The 22,536-nt window shown below is 39.4% G+C and overlaps 2 protein-coding genes across 2 annotated transcripts; one reads left to right on the top strand and one right to left on the bottom strand.

Annotated features, from left to right (window-relative positions):
* Positions 1-220: 220 nt before the first annotated feature.
* dnali1 (dynein, axonemal, light intermediate chain 1) lies at positions 221-6,730 on the top strand. Its single transcript, XM_034697479.1, has 6 exons — positions 221-433; positions 3,297-3,433; positions 3,516-3,685; positions 4,566-4,744; positions 4,976-5,140; positions 6,269-6,730. The coding sequence occupies exons 1-6, from the start codon at positions 353-355 to the stop codon at positions 6,302-6,304; spliced, it is 768 nt and encodes a 255-aa protein (XP_034553370.1). The 5' UTR covers positions 221-352; the 3' UTR covers positions 6,305-6,730.
* gnl2 (guanine nucleotide binding protein-like 2 (nucleolar)) lies at positions 6,391-22,418 on the bottom strand. Its single transcript, XM_034697478.1, has 16 exons — positions 22,175-22,418; positions 20,581-20,665; positions 20,344-20,438; positions 17,693-17,832; positions 14,941-15,125; positions 14,781-14,847; positions 14,521-14,679; positions 14,304-14,417; positions 11,830-11,958; positions 10,153-10,257; positions 9,597-9,755; positions 8,095-8,202; positions 7,510-7,994; positions 7,280-7,362; positions 7,023-7,096; positions 6,391-6,875 (listed from the first exon to the last, which is right to left on the bottom strand). Exons 1-16 carry the CDS (start codon positions 22,236-22,238, stop codon positions 6,732-6,734), a joined length of 2,196 nt encoding a protein of 731 aa, XP_034553369.1. The 5' UTR covers positions 22,239-22,418; the 3' UTR covers positions 6,391-6,731.
* Between the last annotated feature and the right edge of the window lie 118 nt (positions 22,419-22,536).

Raw genomic sequence — 22,536 nt, 5'->3', positions numbered from 1 at the left:
TTAGTCAATACAACACAGTGGATATATACACAGTTAGCTTTTTACAATTCAGTACAATACATTTTATTGAATTTAAAAAAAGAAATGTTAGTGTAATTGATGAAAATATGTATTAATGTAAGAATTATATTTGTTTTGTACTCTGCTGTGGCAGTTTATAATAACTAAACTGTTCTGAACTGAACTGGATTCCTGCCGGACAAACTCAAACGGAACACCTGGAAGCTGTCGCCATGACAACACAAACAGCGAGCAAGAACACTTAGAAACGATCCTGATATCTCTGTCACTGAATACCGAAACTTAGAAATACTCTGCTTTTATTGAACTTAATTTATCTTATCAAAAAACAATGATTCCACAAGCCGAGTCTCTACTGAAATACAACAATCCAGTGTTGATCAGCAAAAGCACGGACAGAAAATCTCCAAAGGTGAGTTTAAAAAGCAGCGCTGAGTTGGGCTGACGTTACCTGGTTAGAGTAGAGGTCAGATTTAGTGCCAGGCAGAGAGGAGATGCCTCCCTGCCTGGATTATGCGGATTATAACATATTGTTCACAGGCATAGACTGTACTTTTGCAGGTTATGTGTACATCCATGTAAAGATCTGCTTGGTACTTTCGACAAAAAAGGTTAAACTTGAGCCCATTCCTCTATTTTTCTACGGGAGCCCTTGAAGGACATTATTAAATACATTTTATTTTGTCTGATTTATTGTTATATTCAGGGTTCCCACTCTTTTCCAGAGATCATTTTCCAGGACATTTTCAGTGATGAACAAGAAGGCTACATTGAAGGACGTGTAGTATATGGCTATCCATGAAATCATCTCTTACATGCTAAAAAATGATGGCAAATTGATTATAGAATAATACAACTGCAGATGAAAAGCACTTTATTAGTGCAACCAATTAACAATGATGGGCAACTCTCATCTCAGCTTTCTGTTTTCTAAACTCAACTTTATTTATAAAGCACCTTTCATACATAAAAACATGCAGCCCAAAGTGCTTCACGGAGTAACAGACAGTCAGAAAACAACAACAATGGTAAAATTATAAAAGGCATGATTAAAAAAGAAATACTTAAAAAAGAAAATCAACACAGGAAAATTAATAAAATAAGTAAGAGTGGAAAGAAAAGTTAAAAATAAGGTAGAGTTAATAGATCAGATGAACACAAAATAAATAAGATAGATAAATACATGTTAAAACAATGGTTTAGATAATAATGATTCAAATAATAAAAATAATAAATAATAATACTAATAATACTACTACTACTACTAATAATAATTATTATTATTATTATAATAATGCAGTCCAGGGCTAAAATAAACTACTCAAAATTAAAATCTAGATTAAAAAGGTAAGTCTTAAGTTTACTTTTAAAAACACCCAGAGAGCTCGCTGTTCCAATGTCCAGAGGCAGAGAGTTCCATAGCCTAGGGGCATAAAAACAGAAAGCTCTCTGGCCGGTGCCTTTTTGAGACACACTAGGAACATTTAAAATATTCTCAGAAAATATAAAATTAGCTAAGTAAAAAACAAAAGAGCCAGCAATCTGGAAGCTGCCTTACTGAAATAAATAAATAATAATAATCAGAGGATCAGTGCATAAATTGACCTAAATAGAACTGAATGACAAAAATGACCACAAATGTTGAATAGGGATGTGTTTTTTTTAACCTTGTCAGAATGCACACAGTCATGTTGGAATATTTTTCAAGGACAATCTGTGATTTTCCAGGACATTTGACTTTTTCTCCCATTTTCCAGGTGTTTTCCAGTACTGGAAAACTGGTCAACTGTTTTCCAGGTTTTCCAGGACGCATGGGAACCCTGTATATTATTTTGAGATAACGAGCAGTGGTGGACAAAGTACACAGCTTCATTACTTAAGTCAGAGTATAGATCCTCATGGTCAAATATTACTCCAATACAAGTGAAAGTTGCTCTGTAAAATGATTACTTGAGTTAAAGTACTGGAGTACTTGCTTTTAAAAATACTTAAGTATTCAAAGTACTTCTTAAATAATCTCAAAACATTGTATTTTCAAAATACACAAGTGCAGTCAAGAATACATAGAAGTACATTCTGTTACATTATGTTTATCTAGAAACCATTAGTTGAATCTTTAAAAACTAAACCATGGACTAAAACAGACACTAAGTTACTCCAAGCACAGACAACTTAGTTTGAAATGTTCATCTGGAATGAAACAAATGTTACGTAGCTCAACACACTTTCTCAGGCTGGACTGTGAATTTTTATATGTTTGGGCAGAGTGGGAAACAGGGAGAACATTTCAAACGATACGTATCATTCTTCATTTCAAAAACCTCTAACACGGGCTGAAGATATGACCATGAGTTCTCAGGTGGAGAATTATAGCCATCATTACCACCTCTAAATGAACTGCCTGATCTGAGTGAAACCTGCTCTGTGTTTGCTCCACGTTCAAGCGTGGAGGCGCACGATATACAGGTACGGTAAACCACTGAGACACACAGAACTACACAAACACATTTTACTGTCTTAGGGATCAGGTTTCAGAAAAGAGAAGGAAATTCATAAGCTGACTTCAAAGCAAAAGTAGTGAGTAACTAGAGCATTGATAGAAATGTAGTGGAGTAAAAAGTACTGTAATTGTCTTCTGAATTTAGTGGAGTAAAAGTAATAAGTATCCCCAAAAAATAATACCCAAGTAAAGTACTGATACTCAAAAAATGTACTTAAGTACAGTACTCAAGTAAATCTACTTTGTTACTGTCCACCACTGCTAACAAGTTAATTTAACTTGTTTTCCCAAGATTGCAACTAATTTTCCTTGTTATCTCAGGATAACCAGCTTGTCTTTGAGAAAATAAAAAGTATTTCAACTTTTAGGGCTCCCGTGCAAAACATAAAAGGAGCACATATGGTAACCAAGTAACTTCAGTTAATAGGAAAGGCCTGTTATCAGTTTCTTTAATTATGTTTTTTTCACAAACATTGTTTAGAAAAATTTGCCTCTGTAAAGAATAAAAATACATTTGTTATGAGACATTTATTTTAGAAGTTGAAGATCAAAAACACAAAAGCAAGCTTCATTCTCTGGATAAAAAGAGATCAAATATCTCATTATCGAAGGAAAAATAAGTAGAGATCTCGAGATAACAAGCTTTGTTTTCTCAAGAAAACTGAGAAATCAAATGTATTTAATCATGTCCTTTTAGGGCTTCCGTAGCTTTTTAAACATAGCTGTCAAATCTTAAGCTTGGAAAGTGTGTGAGACAAAATACCTTGTGCTTCAGGGACGCCCCTTGAGAGTGAGCCCTCAGCTGCCTCTAGACTCCACCCCTGTCCCACCACCTCCAAAACCAAAATCCACCTCTTCTGATGACACCAAACGGGAAGATGAAGAGCTCCTGAACGCCATCCTACCACCCAGGTGCAGTTCTCCCCAATCCACATTGAATTGCGCTACAAATTCAATCTACTTCCTCTGTTTATGTTAACTTCTATTATTTCAGGGAATGGGTGGACGGAAACCAGATGTGGGTGCAGCAAGTGTCAAGCGCACCTTGTACAAGAACAGATGTGGTTCACCTGGAGGAGCTGCTGGACACGCAGCTGCAGCAAAGGCAGGCCAGATCGGCAGGTATCTGTCCTGCCCGGAGGGAACTCTTTTCTCAGTGCTTTGGTAAGGAACAGGTTTTGATATGGCTGATCTCTGAGACTGCAGTGTTGGTAATAATGGAGAAACATGAGTCAATGTATTTTAAATGGTTTTGTGACTAGGGTTGCAAAGGGGTGGAACATTTCCGGTAAAAGTTAAGCTGGGGAATTTTGGAAATATTCCAAATTGAAAACTTTTCATTGGAATTATGGGAATTAACTGAGAATTGAGGGTAATTTAATGGAAAGGTATCATATCCAAGCATAAATATTTGTTTTGTTATAAGCAGACATCCATCCAAAATAATACAATTAAAACAGATTTATTTGTAAGTAGAACTTTATCAAGTGTTAAATATTTTATTAAACAATCAATTATTTCATTAAAGAACAAAAACATGAATGTTGAGTTAAATATTACTCATCCCCCCCGACCCTACTCATTTAAAAGTGAACAAAAATGCTATCCCAACAAAGTCCCATTCAAAATGTTAAATGAAAAGAGCTGCTCTCCCTCCAAACAAATTCCCATTCAAAATGCAAATAAAAAAGCATCCTCCCTCAAGCTTCTCAAGCCTCGCCTCTGCAGGATTCTAGAAATCATCTGTGCATGTGATGGAGGAATGCACAGTGGATGTAGGGGACGTGGTCTCAATAGCCCTGCAGTAAGCAGTGTGCTATGTGCATGTGATGGAGGAATAGCATAGATATTTAACAGTACTTGCATGATATCTGGTTGTTTTAGCCAGGATTATGCTGAAATATATTTTCCCTATCCCTAGCCAACCCTATTTGCGAGATACATGGCTTGAATTTAACCTTCATTAAGCTTTATTTTGATGGATTTAATACATCAATTTTCACCGTAACCTGTGTAAACTTGCATTAATTTCTATTTCTTTGAGATGAGCTGATCAGACAGGTGACGATCAACTGCGCTGAGAGGGGCCTGCTGCTGTTGCGGGTCAGAGAGGAGATCCAAACTACTATTTCTGCTTACCAGACTCTGTATGAAAGCACTGTGGCCTTTGGTATGAGGAAAGCACTGCAGGCTGAGCAGGGCAAGTCTGACATGGAGAAAAGAGTAAGGATATCCAGTAGTTTCTTATGCCTCGTGATCATTGATGGCACAAAAATGTATCATGCATGCTACAATTGGCATCAATGGATAGTAATACCAGAGATAATAAAACTGATGTGCCAGTGAAGCCGAAGGAGTAATGACACTGTTGTTCAGTTTTGTTTCCAGCAGAGGGCACTATTTCTCTTTCAGATTTCCTCTAACAGGATTATGATTGTCTCCCTGAACACACAGATTGCTGATCTTGAGGAGGAAAATCAAGAGCTGCAGAAGCAACTGGATAAAGAGAAAGACCATGGGGTTGAAATCCGAAAAAGTGAGCGAGAAAAGCGGCAGATGGACGAAAAGAAGCACGCGGAGGAGATCCAGTTTCTGAAGATAACCAACAAGCAGCTCAAGGTGACTCTTCAGAAAACATCTTCCACTAGAACTTGCGCTGGTAGTGGATGTGTGGCTTGTCTTTAAGACTTTCTTCAGGGTATATGCTGGAATCTTGAGGTTCATTTCAATACCTTTTTAAAACTTTTTTAAAAACCTTTCAACATTTTTTTTAAAATCTCATCGCGACTTTAAGCTGTTGTTAGCTACACATCTTTAACAGTTGTAGTTTGCAATTTAACCAAAATGAGGTAAACTGAGAAGGAACAAAGCTCGAAAGAATAAAATTAAACTAAAGGCAGGTTTATTGACATTCCCCTCAGGTCACAACAAGTAACAATAGTTATTCATGGCCAACTTGCAGAAAAAAACAAGATGATCAAAAATCATGATAAAAATTTAGGACATGCTCCTGAGATTGTGTGATTTGCTTTCCATCAGTTTCTGTGTCCGTCAGCTCTCTGAGCTTTTCTTTGTGCCTTCGGCGCAAGGTGCTGGACTTGGTGATAAGTTGGGACATTAATGACCCAGATTTTCCTTCCGCCTGCTCAGCAAGATGGTCTGCATCAATTTGAATTGTGTTGCACACTTCATGCAGGATTTTGATCTTTTTCTTCAGCTCTTCGACTTCGTCTTCAGCTGCTTTTCTTTTCAGTGTCTGTGTGGCATTTTCTTTTTCCAGACGTTGTTGCTCAAGGTGTATTCGATGCTACGCTTATTGTTTTCTTGCAAAGTGTGCTACAGGCTTCCAGGTTGTTATTTTCGACCGGCTTTATCCAGTCTTTAAATTCGGGCATCTCGAGCCAGGAGCCAGAGAACTTGCACTTCCCCATGTTTGTTTTCTTATCCTCTGTTTGGGCGCCAGAACATTCGCCGTCGCGTGACGTCGCACCCGTAAGCGCGCGGCCCCGAGGCGATGTAGCTCCGAGTACGCCACCGACACATCGTTGTTTGTAATAGCTGCGAGGAGGATGGATACTTTTTGAAGACAAAGCTTGAATACCAATAAAATGTAATACCTCATAAAATCGCAATTCAGACTTTTTAATACTTTTTAAAGGCCTCAATTTTCCCACAATTGATTTATCAACTTTTAATACTTTTTAAGACCCTGCGGACAACCTGTTCTTATTTTGTTTTCTTTTTCAGACTCAACTGGAGGCACTCATCACACCAAAGAAGTAATTCAATCAACAAGAACTGGGATGTCCTTTAAATATGAATAGTGTTGCTAAATCTGTCTTGTTACAATGAATGTGATCACACCACAGTGTCATCAGCATGTGTTTTATTTATTTTTTTCAAACAACATGGTGAGACATGTACAGTTCAAACAGTTACTGTACATTTCTCTTGAACATCAAGAGAGTATTACACCTGTATGAATGACGTCATTCAAAAACAGCTCTGGGTTTGAAGGGAGGAGAAAGTTGAAGAGGCCAAAACAAACAGTGATTTCCCTGAAAGACACTTAAGTTTAGAATAAGGCATCTTGTTTCTACTTGATGGAACCATTTTACTCAACTGTTAAATCTCCACCTTCTTTCAGCTCCACGTTTTCCTTAAAAACAGCTCGTTTAAATAAAGCTCCATGCCCTTTTTAAACTTCTACCTAGTGCTTTGATCTTTTAGCCTTTTGGCCCTCTGTTGCTGAAGCTGGCGCCTTTCTGTTCTTGTTCTTGTTCTTGACATTGTGTGTTTCGTAATAGCGCACGCCGACTTTCTTGGCTTTCTGCGCACGGTCCATCGCTCTTTTCTGTTGGATAAAGAGAAACAGAGAAAGAAGTGATAAAATCAGTTAATTCTTTAACCTATTACATCAGTTTAGAGGAGAAGACATTCATCTGTGGGTGCTGAGGGCAGAGCGATCTGTTTGACGTCAGAGAGTCCAAACACTGCATACCTGCTTGGAAGTCAGTCTGCGCGTCTGGGTGGACTCTCCGTCATCCTCCGCTCTCCTCTTCCTCTGGTTTGCAGCTGCAAGTCAAACAAAGATTAACAGATCCAGTATCAGTCAACCTGACCTACTTCAAGAATTTCAGGTATTTGTGTCAAACTTTGGGAAATACGTCATCATACCAGTAAGATGGCATGCGTGTGTGTGTGTGCGTTTGTACGTCAGAGACAAGGTGTGATATTATTGTCAGTTATGTGTATCACCTTTCTTCTGTGCCTGTTTAGCTGCGGCCGCTTGTTTAGTCTTCAGGTCTGTGAACACTTTCTCAGAGAGAGCCTTAGGTATCCTGTGAGAGGGAAGAAGAGTGAATAATCATTAGTCAGTAAGCAACAATTTTCAACTGGTACTCCTTCAGGACTCAGAAAGAAATAATTAGAGCAATGCACAAAACGAAGAAAATCTGTATGTTAGGTTTAGGTGTGAGCAGACGGACCGGATTTCAGAGAAGCGTTTGGATTTGGCTCGATCCAGGAACTGCTTGTATTTGGCGATCTTTGCATCCAGCTCCTTAACCACCTCGCGTGAACTCTTGTTGCTGTTAGCCTTTACAGTCTGAGCCGCTGTGGGCTCTGCTCCCGCTGTCTCTCCGTCAGCTGGTTCAACATTGCTCTCGCCTTCTTCTCCCCCGTCTTCTTCCTCGCTGACCTCCTCGCCGTCAGAGCCAGAGAAATCAGCCATGTCCAGGTCAGGCATCTCAACAGGAACCAAGTCTTCTTCGCTGAACTCCGGTGCCACGTTGATCTTGCCGAAGTTCTGTCGTACGTTAGACAGAATCTTCTGGACTTGCTCTTTCTGTTTCTGCTGTTTCTTCTGCTGCTGCTGCTGTTCCTCTGACAAGGCGTCTGGATTGTCGAGCTGTTCCTCCTGGAGAGTCTCAGCCACATCCACGGGTGCTTTAACTGCCAAAGGCTCCTTGTCCTGGAAACATTGTAATAACAGAAGGACAGTTGACGCACAAGGGCACAAGTTTGTGAGGAAAAAGGGTAAAGCAGAGACGTAAAAGTCGGCAAACTCTTACCTCTTGATCTCCCTCAGGTCCGGGAGGTTTGACAAAGAAGGGGATACGTCCTCTCTGCCAATCATTCAGCACCATTTTGGAGACCGTGGAAAGATCTGGCTCACCGCCCTAAATCAAATTGAAGAGAACATTGTTCAGGCTTCAGATTTAAAACAGGGCACTCTTATTCACCTGTGGCCTGAAGCACCAGCTGTGTAAAATCCACATGTTGAAGCTAGTCAGATAGTAAAATGAGTTGTGTCATTGTTAGGCTGCACCACAGAGATGTAAGGCTCATCTTAACTAGTAGACTGTAACGTCCAAACTAACAAAACTATTGCTGCAGGTATGACGTTTCAGCGGCCAATCAGTGAAAAGCTTTTCTTACTTGATGGGGTATTAAAGTAAACAGAGTTGTACAGACTTTACACCTACTCAGAGCTAGGTTTAAGATCTAAGATGTAAGATGTTTAAGATCTAAATTTCTATGTTGGATCTATCGCAGCTGATGCAACACCCAAAATGTTAGTAGAAGGTTGATTTAAGCCCAGCTGGTGCAACCCAGTGCCTGCCTTAAACGGTCTACTGTGATTGGTAGGGCACATTGAGTGTGTGTGTCAGGTGTATCAGATAGAGATAGACCGATATGGGTTTCTCAGGGCCGATATCGATTATTAGTAGTCAAGGAGGCCGATAACCGATATTTGGAGCTGATATTAATTTGCAGCAAAAGGGAAAATATTGGCGTCAAGATTCAAAACTCCAACACTTAACTTTTTTTAAATGCCTTTAAGCATAGGTTTATTAAACAGCCTTTTAAACTGGATTAAACAGACAATAGACATCTTTGTTTTAAAATTCTAACAAAAAGTGCAGCGAGCTCACAGGCTCAGCAGCATGTCTTATAAAGTGAAATGAAAACTTAAACAAATAAATAGCTCCCTAAAGTTTAAAGTAAATTAAGTTTTCCAAAATGTCAATATAACTGAAATGTTAATCTTTCACTTATCTTTGTTTTTATGGGGATATTTCAGTTTTTTTGAAGTGGGGTTGTATGAGTTTTAAATCACTAGTAAGTGTGGGGGTCACAACGGATGCTGCTCAGCCACGTAATTTAATGAATTTTGAGCCAAAATAACCCGGTTTTAAATTGATCTCTTACCGGCCATTGGATTTTTTAAAAAAGGCCGATGCTGATATGCGTCAAAATGCCGAATATCAGCGCCAATAATTAGCCCGGCCGATAATCTGTCAATTCCTAGTATCAGATGTGTTACTGTGGGATTTTGTCTTGTACTTTATAACACAGAAGAGTGAAGAACTGTGATATGTTTATGCTTTACAATAAAATAACCCTTAAATGACCAAGAGGTATCGTTTAATGAGCACATTACCCTCAAACAAAAACCTTTAAATCTGCTTTAAGGAAGAGTAACCAACAAAATTAAAGCTTGTAACAGCTGTTGGTGAAGTTGTTTTTTGTAAGTAAAAAATTAACAGATGAAAGGGAGGGACATCCAGACCTTCAGAAGTTTCCCAGAACGCATCGCCAGCTTCTCCAGAAAGTCTTCAGCGTCGTTCCACGAGGGGATGCGGTAGGTCTTCTGAATGTACTCTGGCTTGGCCCGCTCCAGTACGGCCCCGATGTGCTCCTCCGGGGTCTTGATCTTCTCCACTTGAACCTTTGAGAGGAAGGTGAAGAAAGAGGCGTGCAATTTGAAAAATATGAACCTGCAACCTTTCAGTTACGGAGACTGCATGGCCTACGTGTTAAACCTAGGATCTGGGGTGAAAAGATCCGGAGGATTAGAATCAGGGCTGATCAAGGCATTTCTGAAAACAGCCGTCTGTTGGCTGAAGGAATCCTTTCATCATCTCGTTTAAGATACTCGAGCTGTCAAAAATGCCACATTAACAGTTGGTGGATTATCCTGAATTACTTCTGCTGCTTTTCAGGGCTATGGGGAGCACAAACGAACTTTTATTCACCCTGAGCCTATCGGGGTTATGGCAGAGGTATGCAGAGCCCAAAACAAGAGAAACACTTGATGCCAGAGAGAAATAAAGAGAAATACTTACCACTCCTTTGAGGACAATATCAGTTTCACTGTCTTCTGAAGGGTAGACGACACCGGGACAGTCAATGAGGAAGATGCGTCTCATGAGAGTGATGTACTGCCACACCTGTCAGAGGGAGGAGATTGGTACTGGCTGGAGTCAAACAGCAAAGATCCAACTTTAACACTCTAGATGAGAGTTGTGATAACTTCTTTTTTTTCCCTCTGATGCTGGAAACATCTTTCCCCTTTCGTGACTATTTCACACGAACATCCATTCTCATAAATGGAAGGACAAAGGGTCAGAGTAGTGCCTCAGACTGAGAGTTTGTTTGGCTATCCCACAGTTAAGCGTTTGGTGAGAAACAAAGACGAGGTAAGAATACAAAAAAAGAGTGTTGGCGACCAGCCCATCAGATTCACTGGCAAGGTGTGCAAAAAAGAAAAACCCTGCGAGTGTGGAGAAGGCAAGCTATTCTCCCTCTCTTTCCTCTCTGGACATGTTGGGGTTTTCAGACCGAGAGAGAGGAAATTAAAGATAAAAGGAGTTGTTTTTCTTGCTCTCTGCCAAGTCTCAACCTGAGATTATCACTTCTACATTTTGAAAGATGGAGCACATTGCTTCTGTTGTAGCAGCTATCAGGGATTAAATCAAAATGTGGGAAGTTATCACCTTCCAAAGGAATCTGAGGCACATTCCCTGCCTTACGTCTGAGTAACTGTGAACTAAAGTGTATTCAACCTTCAGTGGCTACGTTTCCATGAGACTTTTAATTCCTCTTTAATTCAGAATAAAAATTAAATCCTCTTTAAAAAGATTATAAATGACCTTGAAAACACCTAATTCTGAATGAAAATGACCATTCCGAATTAAACTTAAACCCGAAGTAAGTGTCTGGTTTATTCTGATTTTAAGTCCGAATTGAATAATTCCTCGATCATGTATACGTTCATTCCACTTTAAATTAATTCAGGTCGTTCTGTGCATGCTCGTTCCCTTGTCCTGTCCCGATGACGCACATATTCCGCGCGGGCGGGCACATATTCCAGGATGACTACCCAAAGCAAGCGTTGGACTCGAGCAGAGACTATCTATTTAATAGGAGCCTGAGGAGAAATGGATATAATGGAAAGAGAGGGATGTGGCAGTGGGCTGAGGTAGAGTGGGCTGAGGTAGAGCAGCCGTTGCACCAACCGTTGGCTTTGATTCGCCAAAATACAGTCTTCCGCCTCCCTTCTCCGGTCCTCTATATCTCTTCTCCTCCTCAGCTGGCGAAAGTGAAGCAGTATGTTTGTATCGAGCTGCTTATTCAAAACTATAATCAAAATCAAAGCGAAAATTGTACTTATTGTGTGGTCTTCCATGTTGTAACCGAAAATGAAAGAAGCAGGAACTGGAGTCTGTTTTCTTCCGGTAGACGTAAATACGTCACGCCCGCCCCTGTCCAATCAGAACCCTTCCCAACCCCAAGACCTTAAGCGGAATTGAATAAAGACAATTAAACGTGTTTTCCATGCATAACGAAGGAGAATACTTTAATTCCGAATTATTTAATTCTGAATAATTAATTCTGAATTAAAAAACATCATGTAACCGTGGCCAATGTGATATTTCTCTTTCTGGATTTCCCTCAAGCTGCCTTCTCGACTCCGTTTCACATCAAAGGTTCAAATAAAGTTTTCCCGGTTGACACCTCACCTTCGTTTCTCCAGCGAGGGGCGCCACATTGCAGACCTTCTTCGACCGCAGCGTGTTGATGACCGAGCTCTTCCCCACATTAGGATATCCGATGAAACCAACACTTATCTGTTTCTTGTCTGTGTGGAGCTGTGGAAGGAAACAGAGAATACATTGAGTGTGTTGTGTTTCCTGAACAACAGCCTCGGCCTGTCGTCGGTTCACAGAGGTAATTTTAGACAAGGCTCTGTTTCCATCAGCAATAAAAAGAGGACTTGTCATCGCTCCAGAACTTCAATGTGGTTTGTTCAACACACATACCAAAGAGTATCTTCTAAAAGGGACTTTTATACATGGCCAAGATGATCATGAAGATCTCTCAAAGGATGAGATAAAGCTCACTGCTCTTCATTCTGTCTCCTGATGGGTTGTTTTGAAACATGTTTTTTTGCCTTGTTATCTCCAGACTTCCTCGGTGAACGTCGTCCAACAAAGAAAAAGTTTTACAAGGGAAAACAAAGCTCTGTGTGTCTCTCACATAAAAGCCTCTTTAAATCAAAATATTAAATCTAACAAGAACATTTTATTTGAATATGAAAACATTTCAGTTTCTTGACCTCTCAGATCTTTTATGTTCTGCGGTTTCACAAACACGCTACATTCCCCAGCAACAACGCAACCCTTCGTGTTCACGTCTGGCAGTACGGATACAACCTTTAAACACAGTCAAGATACATTTATGTCATATTAGATTTATATCTTTTAAGTGGAGAATGGATTTAACATTTCCTTTACTTTAACATTACATTACTGGAGGTAAGTTTTCCTAATCCACTGAATCTTAGGCCGGGTCATATTAAGTACATATTAAGGGATCTACTACCGCTGCAGCCGTTGACAGAAATTTGCAACCAACACCGACACATTTTCACGATGTTGTCCGTGATCATGATTATTCTATTGTTCTTTAAAAATAAAAATCAATCAGTCTGATTCAAAACATTCTTACAGAGGAGCAGCGATGGCTTTTCATTGTTCAAATTATTATTTTTTACAGCATAGTTCTGAACCGGTTGGAATCCTTCCTGATTTGTTTTTTGAAACTCCCTTAAGTGTTTACGACAGCTGGCTGCATCAGCACCACTAACTTGCTAGCAGCATAATCCATGCCATACAGCCTGCCTGATGCCCCTAAATTTGACTTTGGCTGTCGTAAAACACAGTGCTCTGTCACTCTCTGTGGATGTGAATGTGAGTGGTCGTTCAGTCTCCAGAGTGAACTATGCCCACGTTCAATCAATAAATCAATTAATCAATCTTTATTTGTATAGTGCCAAATCACAAAAAGCTTTATCTCAAGACACTTTTACAAACATACCGTACTCTATGTTATATTATTAACAAAGACCCAATACCAAGACAGGGTAAGACTCAGTCTCATCCCATCTTAATCCACCATGAGTAGAGCACTTTGCAGTATTCAGCAAGTTACAGCAGCAAGGACAAACTTCCTCTAACAGGCAGAAACCTCGAGCAGAACCAGACTCATGTTAGACAGCAATGTGTCTCAACCGAGTTGGGGTTGGAAAGAGGGATAGAGGAGAAAAAGAGAGAGAGTGAGGAAATTGAGCCATTCAGTTCATCTTCCAAGGAGATACGAGCGTGTTCAAGGAACACGTTGTGGCAATTACATGGTAATTATGTTTAATCATGAGTAAGGATGATTTAATAAATTAACCCTTTCCTCCAGTAAGAGAGCAACTGGTCTGTCCCTAAACCTGATGCTCCGCCCCCTTTTAGGTGAAAACAGTCCATTTACAATGACTGGCAGTAAATGGAAGTTCCTTGGTCTTTGGCTATTAGATAACTTAAAATTAAAATAATAATTAAAAAAAAATCAATGGTTATTAAGAGTGCAAATCTACTGGCTGCATAACATTTAAAAAATAAATAAACAGAGGTGTCATAAACTGACATGACATCACTTTAAGTGTCTTTTATTTGTGCTATCTAAGTCGGGTTATCACTTTAAAATGTCATTATTGGTACAACTTTCCAGTATGACTTTTAATCATCCTTTATCTTCTGTTTTTATAGTTTGAAGACCAAAATGCAACATAACAGCATTTATTCATGATGGTACTTGTGTTTTCTACTGCCAGGGCTTTTATAGCACTAGTTTTCAACCAGATGGCAAGCAGGAAATGATGTTCGAGTGCTCACATCGATATTTTTTGGGTTTGGCAAAAGAATTGGGACCGAAGAGAACCAAACTCTAAGTGAAAAAAACCTTTTCTCATAAATAAAACAATAAATCTTTTACACAAGAAATGGTACGATCATGACGAACAACATCCATGAGCTTCAATTAAAAGCTAAAAATAGCTTTGCTGGGCAGAGCAGTGAGCTAAAAGCAATCAAGGCATGAACCTTTAATATCTGTGATTACGACTGGTTCCATAAATGATGGAAGTGACATAGAAGCCAGTGCTCACCTTTCCAAACTGCCTGAGAAGCTGGATGAGGGAGCCCTTTCCAAAAGAGTTGGTGAGGCTGGCATGGAAAGCCAGAGTGGGGTACTCGTGGGACAAAAGAGCAACCCATCGTTTCTGGTTCAAAATAAAAGAGAGAGAGACATTCGGATCAACAAAACACAAAGCCAAACACCGTCACTCCCAGTCTAATTTGATGAAAGCATTACAGATCTTTTACCGTGACCCAGGTGGGGATGAGATCACACTTGTTGAGAACAAATATCAGATGTTTCCAAGGTTTCTCTTTCTTCATATACGTCTCGATGCTCTTGGAGCGAGTGCCCATGGGATCCCGAGCATCCAGCACTTGGATGATGACATCAGACGAATCAATTACCTATGAATGTAAACAGTTAGGAATGTACAGGACACTGGAACGCTCACACAGTACCAATGTTCCCACAATGAAGAACGCTGAGAGGAGAACAAAAAGAGTACCTTGTAAAGTTCACCCCAGATCCTCTTTGACTGACCCTTCTTGAAGATTTCCTCCCGGGCCTCGTCTCTGTTTTAAGATTAGAATCAGAGTTATTGAGAAGCCGTTTATTTCTTCCTTTAGCCGGCGAGAGAATCAAGACCAAACATCTGCAGGTCTTACCGGACCCCTGTGTCCTCTGTCACCAGGTCTGAGTCTTTGTCTTCATTGTAGGTCTGAGCTGAGGCCTCAGCCTGCTCCAAGAGATCCTTCACATCCTCCGCTATGAGACTCGGCCTCTTTCTCTGAGCCTTTGGCCCAAACGTGGTCTCAAAACCCTCGGTGTCTAAAATGTGGACTTTGGAATTCTGCAGGAAGAGACAAAAAGGAAAGAGAGATTTACACCTCCAATAGTACTTTTTTAATCACTCATTATTTAACTTTTTAGTGAAAGTCAGACAGGTCTTAATGTTTTATTTTGTTAAGATGAGGAGCAGTGGAATCTAGATGTTTTTTTTCCAGGTCTTGCGTATCTTCATTCGACAGAAAGCCTACGTTACTTTCTTTTAACAGCATCCATAAACAGCTAAAAATAAGTGTATGTGGTATCTGGTGTTTCTGCAGCCAACTTCAAGCGGACGCTCCATGAACTGCAGTTTATAACACTTAAGCATTGGCTTCATGTTTTAAAACCTGAGGTTGCTGCTTGGGGGACTGGTAGCGTCCGTCTCGATCTTTATGCCGGTGTTTCAGTGACGCAGCAGCGTGGCGTTTATGTTTACATTTCACAGCCATGCTCAATCTCTGCAATTCTCTCCATTTCTGAATATCACACCACTACAAATGTATTTCCAGTGACTGTTGCTAATATTTTCTTCTTTTGTTCTTTAATGCAGTCAGCATTCTCCTCCTCCTGTTACTTAAAGCTTGGGTTGGTAGTCAGATTTAGATACACTTTTTGTTATACTGGTTAAAATGATCTTTATGTCCCGAAGGCAATCAATACATAATGTGTTCTTATAAGAAGAGGGAAAAAAGCCGCCATCTTCAGCCGGAGTAAACCTGGGAAAACACCAACCAATCCCTGGCATCTGGAGCCAAATTGTGAAACCAATCAAATCCTGTCCTGCCGTTCTGCCCGCCTACTGCGCATACATTTCATGTTTGTTGTTTTTAACTTTCACTATGATATTTTTTTGGTGTTTTCTTACCATTGAGTGAGACATGAGTTGACGTGGTGCAAAACACAAACGATGTACTGAGGACCGGTTTTGAATCAGTCACGATCATATGGCCGCGAAGCAGCGGCGCTCGTGCATGTGAGCGAGGGTGTCGTTTCGGAGGAGCTCCAAAGGAAGGGGGGGAGGGGTTAGACGGAGTCCTGAGGAAATGCTACATTCGAATTCATGCTAGTTTTCTGTGACTATCAACCCTAGCTTTAATGCGGTTAGCAAACAGCTTTAAGATGCTCTATAGCCACCGTCTGGCAGGAATACTGTATTAAAACCAACAATTAAAAAATGTACTTTTAAAAAGAGATAGTATTCGCATTAAATCTTCAATGTTTGAGCATTCAGAAATCATGTCCCATCCCTAAATGAAACCAGGGTTTAAGCTCACCATGTAACAACAATATTCAAATACTGCAACAGAAAGAACACCATCTTTTTGTACTCTTCTTAGTTAAACGGTAGTCACCACACTCATGTCAACCAAAGGCCAAAAAATATGATGCCAATTTCACATAATGGCTGGCAGCACTGCAACCTGGAAAGCGTTACAGTTTAACAGATAACAGGCTGTTTAACCAATTCTAATACACTCAGCGGGTACAGTCCTTCTAAGGGCTTCAAACATTATTACAAAACAGATTCATACAGTACACAGATCACCCAAATATGCAACAAAGACGCCAATAAAACAGCCAGGTCTGTGCCAGGGCTGATTAAATGTTCCAACAAAGTTGAATCGCAAACCATATCGTTATTAGAACACTGCCATGAGAGGAACAGGGACCAAAAGTTTACAAGGTTTGTCGGAAACAAGGCTGTCGAAGGCTTTATGTTGCCAAGATTTTCTACAGAGCTGCCTGGTTCTTTTGAAAGAGCGTTTTCCCAGACCGTACCGCCAAACTCTGGTTTAATTCAAGCTTTGTTGGAGAAAAACAACCATTCCAACTTTTCATTCAGCAGCCAGACGTTCAGCATAGGAGTGTTTAGAAAGTGGCTTTAAAAAACTTCAAGTTAAAGGGGAGGATGGAGGGGGAAAAATTATGCCCTGCTTGGGAAAGTATGCTTCGATGACATGGCGTCATGCTGCTCATCCTGTACATGGTAACATAGTTATAACGATATTACATGGGATTTTTCCGTCAACTTGTCTGTTGATGATTAAGTATTTAAATAAATACCAGGAAGATCATCTGATTCTTAAGCCGCCTCAAGATCCGAAAAAGATCTCAATCCCCTGAGGGAGAAAACAGACAAAAAAAGACTGAAACAGACCCAGTGATATTTTGAAAGGGAACATGAAGAACTGGATCGTATTTGAAAGTGCGTTGGTTATGAGGTGGAGCAGTCAAAGTCTGGCGGAGTGCAGGTCTTAATGCCAAGCACAAGAGCCAGCACACTCAGGGTCACAGTGGGCCAAAGTGAGAATTGAATGAGGATTAAAGCAAAGCCTCATGTTCAGCTCACCTCCTCAAATCCAGAGCGACAGGCTACTGAGGAAAAAAAACTGAGGCCTGATTCTTTCCTGCACTGAATGATATGAAGCAAATAAAAACGTCAATGGTTTTAACGGCCGATTTCATAAGGTTCATACGGGGAGTAACCTCAAACAAATGGAGACGCAAGCACACCTTCTGGAGGGGGTTCAGAAGACACAAGAGGTACAAAGGCCTGAAAATAGAAACCAGTAAAACTGTTATACTCACGTGGGCTTTGACTCTATCATGCAAGAGGGACATGGGAAGTTTGCTTTGTCTCATCACCACACGATACGGGTCCTTCTGTACTGCTCCCATTTCTTCCTGGAACTTCTGGAGGGACGACTGCTTGATTACTCGGGTATTTGCTGGAAAACAGAAGGAGTATGTCAATGAAAACCTGCTCAGTGTACATATCTATGTTTTGATACCCTCCTTCCTTTCAGCTTCCCAGTTACCCCCTCATTTTCATCCCTACATTACATCAGGGGTACCAAAGCATGTCCGATTACAATCCAGTTATCAGTTTCAACCAAGATCACAAGGCTGTCTTCTTTTAATCTCTGCCAATACCGCAGCAACAAGCAGGAAAACATGATGTGTGGTGACTTGTTTGAGACGAATCAATTTGTGTATAACTACAACAGGCCATGCTATGTTATCTGTAAGCCTCATTCAGTGTGTGCTCTTCAGCTGTGTCAGTACACTTGGCTTTTTTTCCTTCTTCTTTTTTTGGGATGAAACAGAAAGAGGAAAACAACTTGTGAGACATGCCAATCAGATAACCTTCACAGGAAACTATTTGGAGAAGTCATAAAAATGGGCATTTTGAGATTCAAGCAATCTCTTCAATATGTCTCGTAGTAACATGAGAAGCAGGAGAGGCAACATAAGTAACATCATCAGTTCAAGTTCTTATAAGATAAGACTATAATGTTTGAGTTTTAATCAATAGAAGTAAAGTGTGAGTATTTTTCCATTGTAAAATTTGACTTTCTTCAGAAATCTGGCAGCTCTTTTGTCCTCTATCACAAGTAGGGATGCAATGATTAAAGATTTTATTGTGAGAGAAATAATCACGATTTCACGATTATCCCGAATATTGTGCGTTTAATTCACCAACAGGTTTGAGGGTCCTTCCTCAGAGCATTTAGTGACAAACACTTTATTTGTGTTCTGGAGCATTCATATGTACCAGTTTGTAATGAAACTGTCTAAAGTGGGAATTATTCATTTTAAAGGATTAATGTCTGCTACTTCCTGGATGAATGTCAAATTTCATATTCTAGAAGATTTAAAGTGTCATTATTCACATGTTAGTCTGAGGCTCATAAAGACAAAGGGAAGTTTGATGTTCAGCTAAACTGTACTCTCATTTTACAGAATTATGAATTATCAGATTTTAACATAATAGTCTTTTCTAGGTGGAAAAATATTATGTGATTTCATTCATTATAGACCTTTGCCTCTTTCAATACCATTCACAGGTCTGGAAACAGTTATTAATATGACAAGCTGTTTACATAACCTGACTGAAGCCTGTCAGGTTATTATGAGCTCACAGCTCTGTGTGTCTGCCTCAGTCCATATTTGGGTCATAGCAAATTATTTTATTTTCAGGTGTCACCTATTTTTCGTTTACAAGTTACGCCAGGCATAATGTACTGGTCCCTTTTTTGACAGAGACATGAGAAAAACTCGGTGTAACGGAGCCTTCACGATTAGATTAACCGTGACACTTTTAAGCGTGGTTAATAATGAAACCAGTTAACCCCAACATCCCTAATCACAGGGTTCCAACACTTTTTAGTTCGTGACCTCCAGGATAGTCCCAGAGACTGTAGACCCCCCATGTTCTGTGGTGGTTAAATATTGCTCACAGCTGCACGCAAAAACTAAAAAGGCCAATCCAAACATCTGCATATTTCCTGGTATTTAGTAAAAGGCTAGAATCAGCATAATTCCCTCAGTGTTATGTGGCAACACAGTAAACATAAAAATAAATAACATTTTTGTTTGCATGGCTTAATCTCAACTCAACTAAATTTTATTTATACAGCACCTTTCATACATAAAAGCATGCAGCCCAAAGTGCTTCACAGAATAACAGAGACAGAAAACAACAGCAATGGTAAAATTATAAAAGGCTGGATTATAAAGAAAATACTAAAAAATAAAATAAAATCAACACAGTAAAATTAATGAAATGAGTAAGAGTGGAAAGAAAAGTTAAAAATAAGGTAGCGTTAACAAGATCAGATGAACACAAGAAATAAATAGATAAATAAATAATCATTTTTTTAAATAAGATAAATAAATGTTAAAACAGTGATTAAAATAATAAGAATAACACAAATATATATTTTTAAATTAATTCTAAAACTGAATATCAATTTTTGTATACATTTTTACAACGCTGAATAAAATATGACATTTTTAAATAACTCTATATTTCTTTGGAATTTGGAAGGCATCTCACACCCCTCCAATCAGTGGCATGAGACCCCCACTTTGGGAACCATTGCTAAATCAGACCCTTCTTCTTGTGGTGGTTATTCTGCAGACTACTCAGACCTATCACTCCTAACAGATGTGATAAATTTCATGTTAGTGATGAAGTAACCTTAATGGTTTTTGGGCTTCAATGATCAGTGCAAATTATGTATCTTAATCTCTACATAATCCATGAAGCAGCAAGTGTTTCCTAAATGACCTGCACCATCTCAAACACCACTAATCTCTAAAAGTTGTTTCTCTTCTTTTTTTAAGAATGGAAAATCATGATTTAAGCTCTCAAATTGTGTAATGTAGTTTCCTTTCACAACATCATTCTCGCTTAACGGCCAAAAAATTCAACGTATACAAAACAGTGCACTTACTAAACCACTTGATGTTAGGTTCAACTCTGGCCTGAGTCCCCGGAGCCACAGTGGACTGAAACTGTAATGGCCGAATGACTTTTCCACGGTTGTTACTGCGGAAAGAAAATCAGTGTCAGTGTGAAAGCAGCAGTTGTAATTATATTACGCTGACACTCAAAGAACCTGCCATACAGTGAGAAATGGACAAAACAGCATTATAGCAACACAACAATGCAAAACTTGGTTATCATTTACCATCTCTGTTTCTGTCTGTACATATTCAGACGCTTGATTGTGGATCGGTCCCTCATGTTGTTTCCTCCAGCCCCTTTAGCTCGGTCTGTGAAGGGCATGAAACAGTTTACTTCAAGAACTAACCTTACCAATGACAATAAACTCCTGTTATGGGAAGTTATTGAGCTGTGAATATATCTGAAATGCTGAAACATGCGCTGAAAAGATGAATAAACACAGAAAACTGTCTTGATAGTCTTGATATTGTCTGCCTGTGTTTTGTTAGTCTTGATTTAGTCTGCCTGAGTTTTGTTAGTCTTGATTTTGTCTGCCTGAGTTTTGTTAGTCTTGATATTGTCTGCCTGTGTTTTGTTAGTCTTGATATTGTGTACCTGTGTTTTGTTAGTCTTTATTTAATCTGCCTGTGTTTTGTTGGTCTTGATATTGTCTGCCTGTGTTTTGTTTAGTTTATTCTGTCTGCCTGTGTTTTATTAGTCTTGATATTGTGTACCTGTGTTTTGTTAGTCTTGATATTGTGTACCTGTGTTTTATTAGTCTTGATATTGTGTACCTGTGTTTTGTTAATCTTTATTTAATCTGCCTGTGTTTTGTTGGTCTTGATATTGTCTGCCTGTGTTTAGTTTAGTTTATTCTGTCTGCCTGTGTTTTGTAAGTCTTGATATTGTCTGCCTGTGTTTTGTTAGTCTTGATATTGTGTACCTGTGTTTTGTTAGTCTTGATATTGTCTGCCTGTGTTTTGCTAGTCTTGATATGTCTGCCTCTGTTTTGTTGGTCTTGATTTGTCTGCCTGTGTTTTGTTAGTCTTGATATGTCTGCCTCTGTTTTGTTAGTCTTGATATTATCTGCCAGTATTTTGTTAGTCTTGATATTGTCTGCCTGTGTTTTGTTAGTCTTGATATGTCTACCTTTGTTTTGTTAGTCTTGATATGTCTGCCTGTGTTTTGTTAGTCTTGATTTAGTCTGCCTGTGTTTTGTTAGTCTTGATTTAGTCTGCCTGTGTTTTGTTAGTCTTGATATGTCTACCTCTGTTTTGTTAGTCTTGATTTAGTCTGCCTGTGTTTTGTTAGTCTTGATTTAGTCTGCCTGTGTTTTGTTAGTCTTGATTTAGTCTGCCTGTGTTTTGTTAGTCTTGATATGTCTGCCTGTGTTTTGTTTTGTAATTGTCTATCGTGTGACTTGTAGCTGTCAGGTTTAAAAATCTTACTGTGTCTGTGTTGTGTAGGTACCTGCCTTTGCACTACGAATGAAATTTAGTATCTGTGCTTTCATTGATGCTCAATGCATTAATGTTGATTAATGTGCATTGTCCCAGCTCAATAAACAAATTAAATGAAATTATGAGAGAAGAAGTGTCAAATTTAAAAGGCCTTGTTTCACGTTTCCACTCAAACAGCTACCCGAGTTATATTTTAGTTGAAGTTATACAGTTATAGTTTTCATAATGACACTTAGCTCACTTGATGATAGTGGCTGGCAAAATTAAGTATACATGTTTATATAATTAACCAAGAACTGTCTTTTTTCTGAGCATAAAATCGACAGCAGTTAGCATTAGCTGTAAACAAACGCAGCTGCCAGTGGAGGATTAGCTTACCAGGGTTGCTGCTGGACGATGAGGTGTTTATGGAGCTTCTCCCCTTGAATTGAGGCTTCACCATTTTGACAGTTTAGTCGGAGAAGCCTTCCCCGGGTAAAAAAAGAGATAAACGACACTGTAGTGTCTTGAGGCTGAGGTTTAGTCGCTGTTTCTCCCCTTCAGCTCTCAACTGTACACCGTACACGTGTTGATACGGTGAGACAGGAAGAACGTCATCAAAAGAGCGACAGAGGGAAGAACCAATCAGAGGGGAGCACTGAAAATGAGACAGACAGGAGATTTAAAAAATGTAAGCGGTCACAATTTGTGTGAGAATGTTACTAGTTATTTAAGACTGGGAAAAAAAATCACTCTTAAGT

This window comes from Notolabrus celidotus, chromosome 12 (assembly GCF_009762535.1).
Source record: "Notolabrus celidotus isolate fNotCel1 chromosome 12, fNotCel1.pri, whole genome shotgun sequence".
Classification (NCBI taxonomy): Eukaryota; Metazoa; Chordata; class Actinopteri; order Labriformes; family Labridae; genus Notolabrus; species Notolabrus celidotus.
The sequence above is the reverse complement of the archived record's forward strand: the minus strand, read 5'-3'. Positions and strand labels throughout refer to the sequence as shown.

Excerpts from the sequence above, each read along its gene's own strand:
- gnl2 (XM_034697478.1), bottom strand. The coding sequence starts at position 22,238 with ATGGTGAAGCCTCAATTCAAGGGGAGAAGCTCCATAAACACCTCATCG. Across the intron at positions 15,126-17,692 it reads ATGATAGAGTCAAAGCCCAC|AATTCCAAAGTCCACATTTT; the intron begins GTGAGTATAACA and ends CTCTTCCTGCAG. Across the intron at positions 14,418-14,520 it reads TCATCCCCACCTGGGTCACG|AAACGATGGGTTGCTCTTTT; the intron begins GTAAAAGATCTG and ends ATTTTGAACCAG.
- dnali1 (XM_034697479.1), top strand. The coding sequence starts at position 353 with ATGATTCCACAAGCCGAGTCTCTACTGAAATACAACAATCCAGTGTTG. Across the intron at positions 434-3,296 it reads CGGACAGAAAATCTCCAAAG|GGACGCCCCTTGAGAGTGAG; the intron begins GTGAGTTTAAAA and ends CTTGTGCTTCAG. Across the intron at positions 3,434-3,515 it reads AACGCCATCCTACCACCCAG|GGAATGGGTGGACGGAAACC; the intron begins GTGCAGTTCTCC and ends CTATTATTTCAG.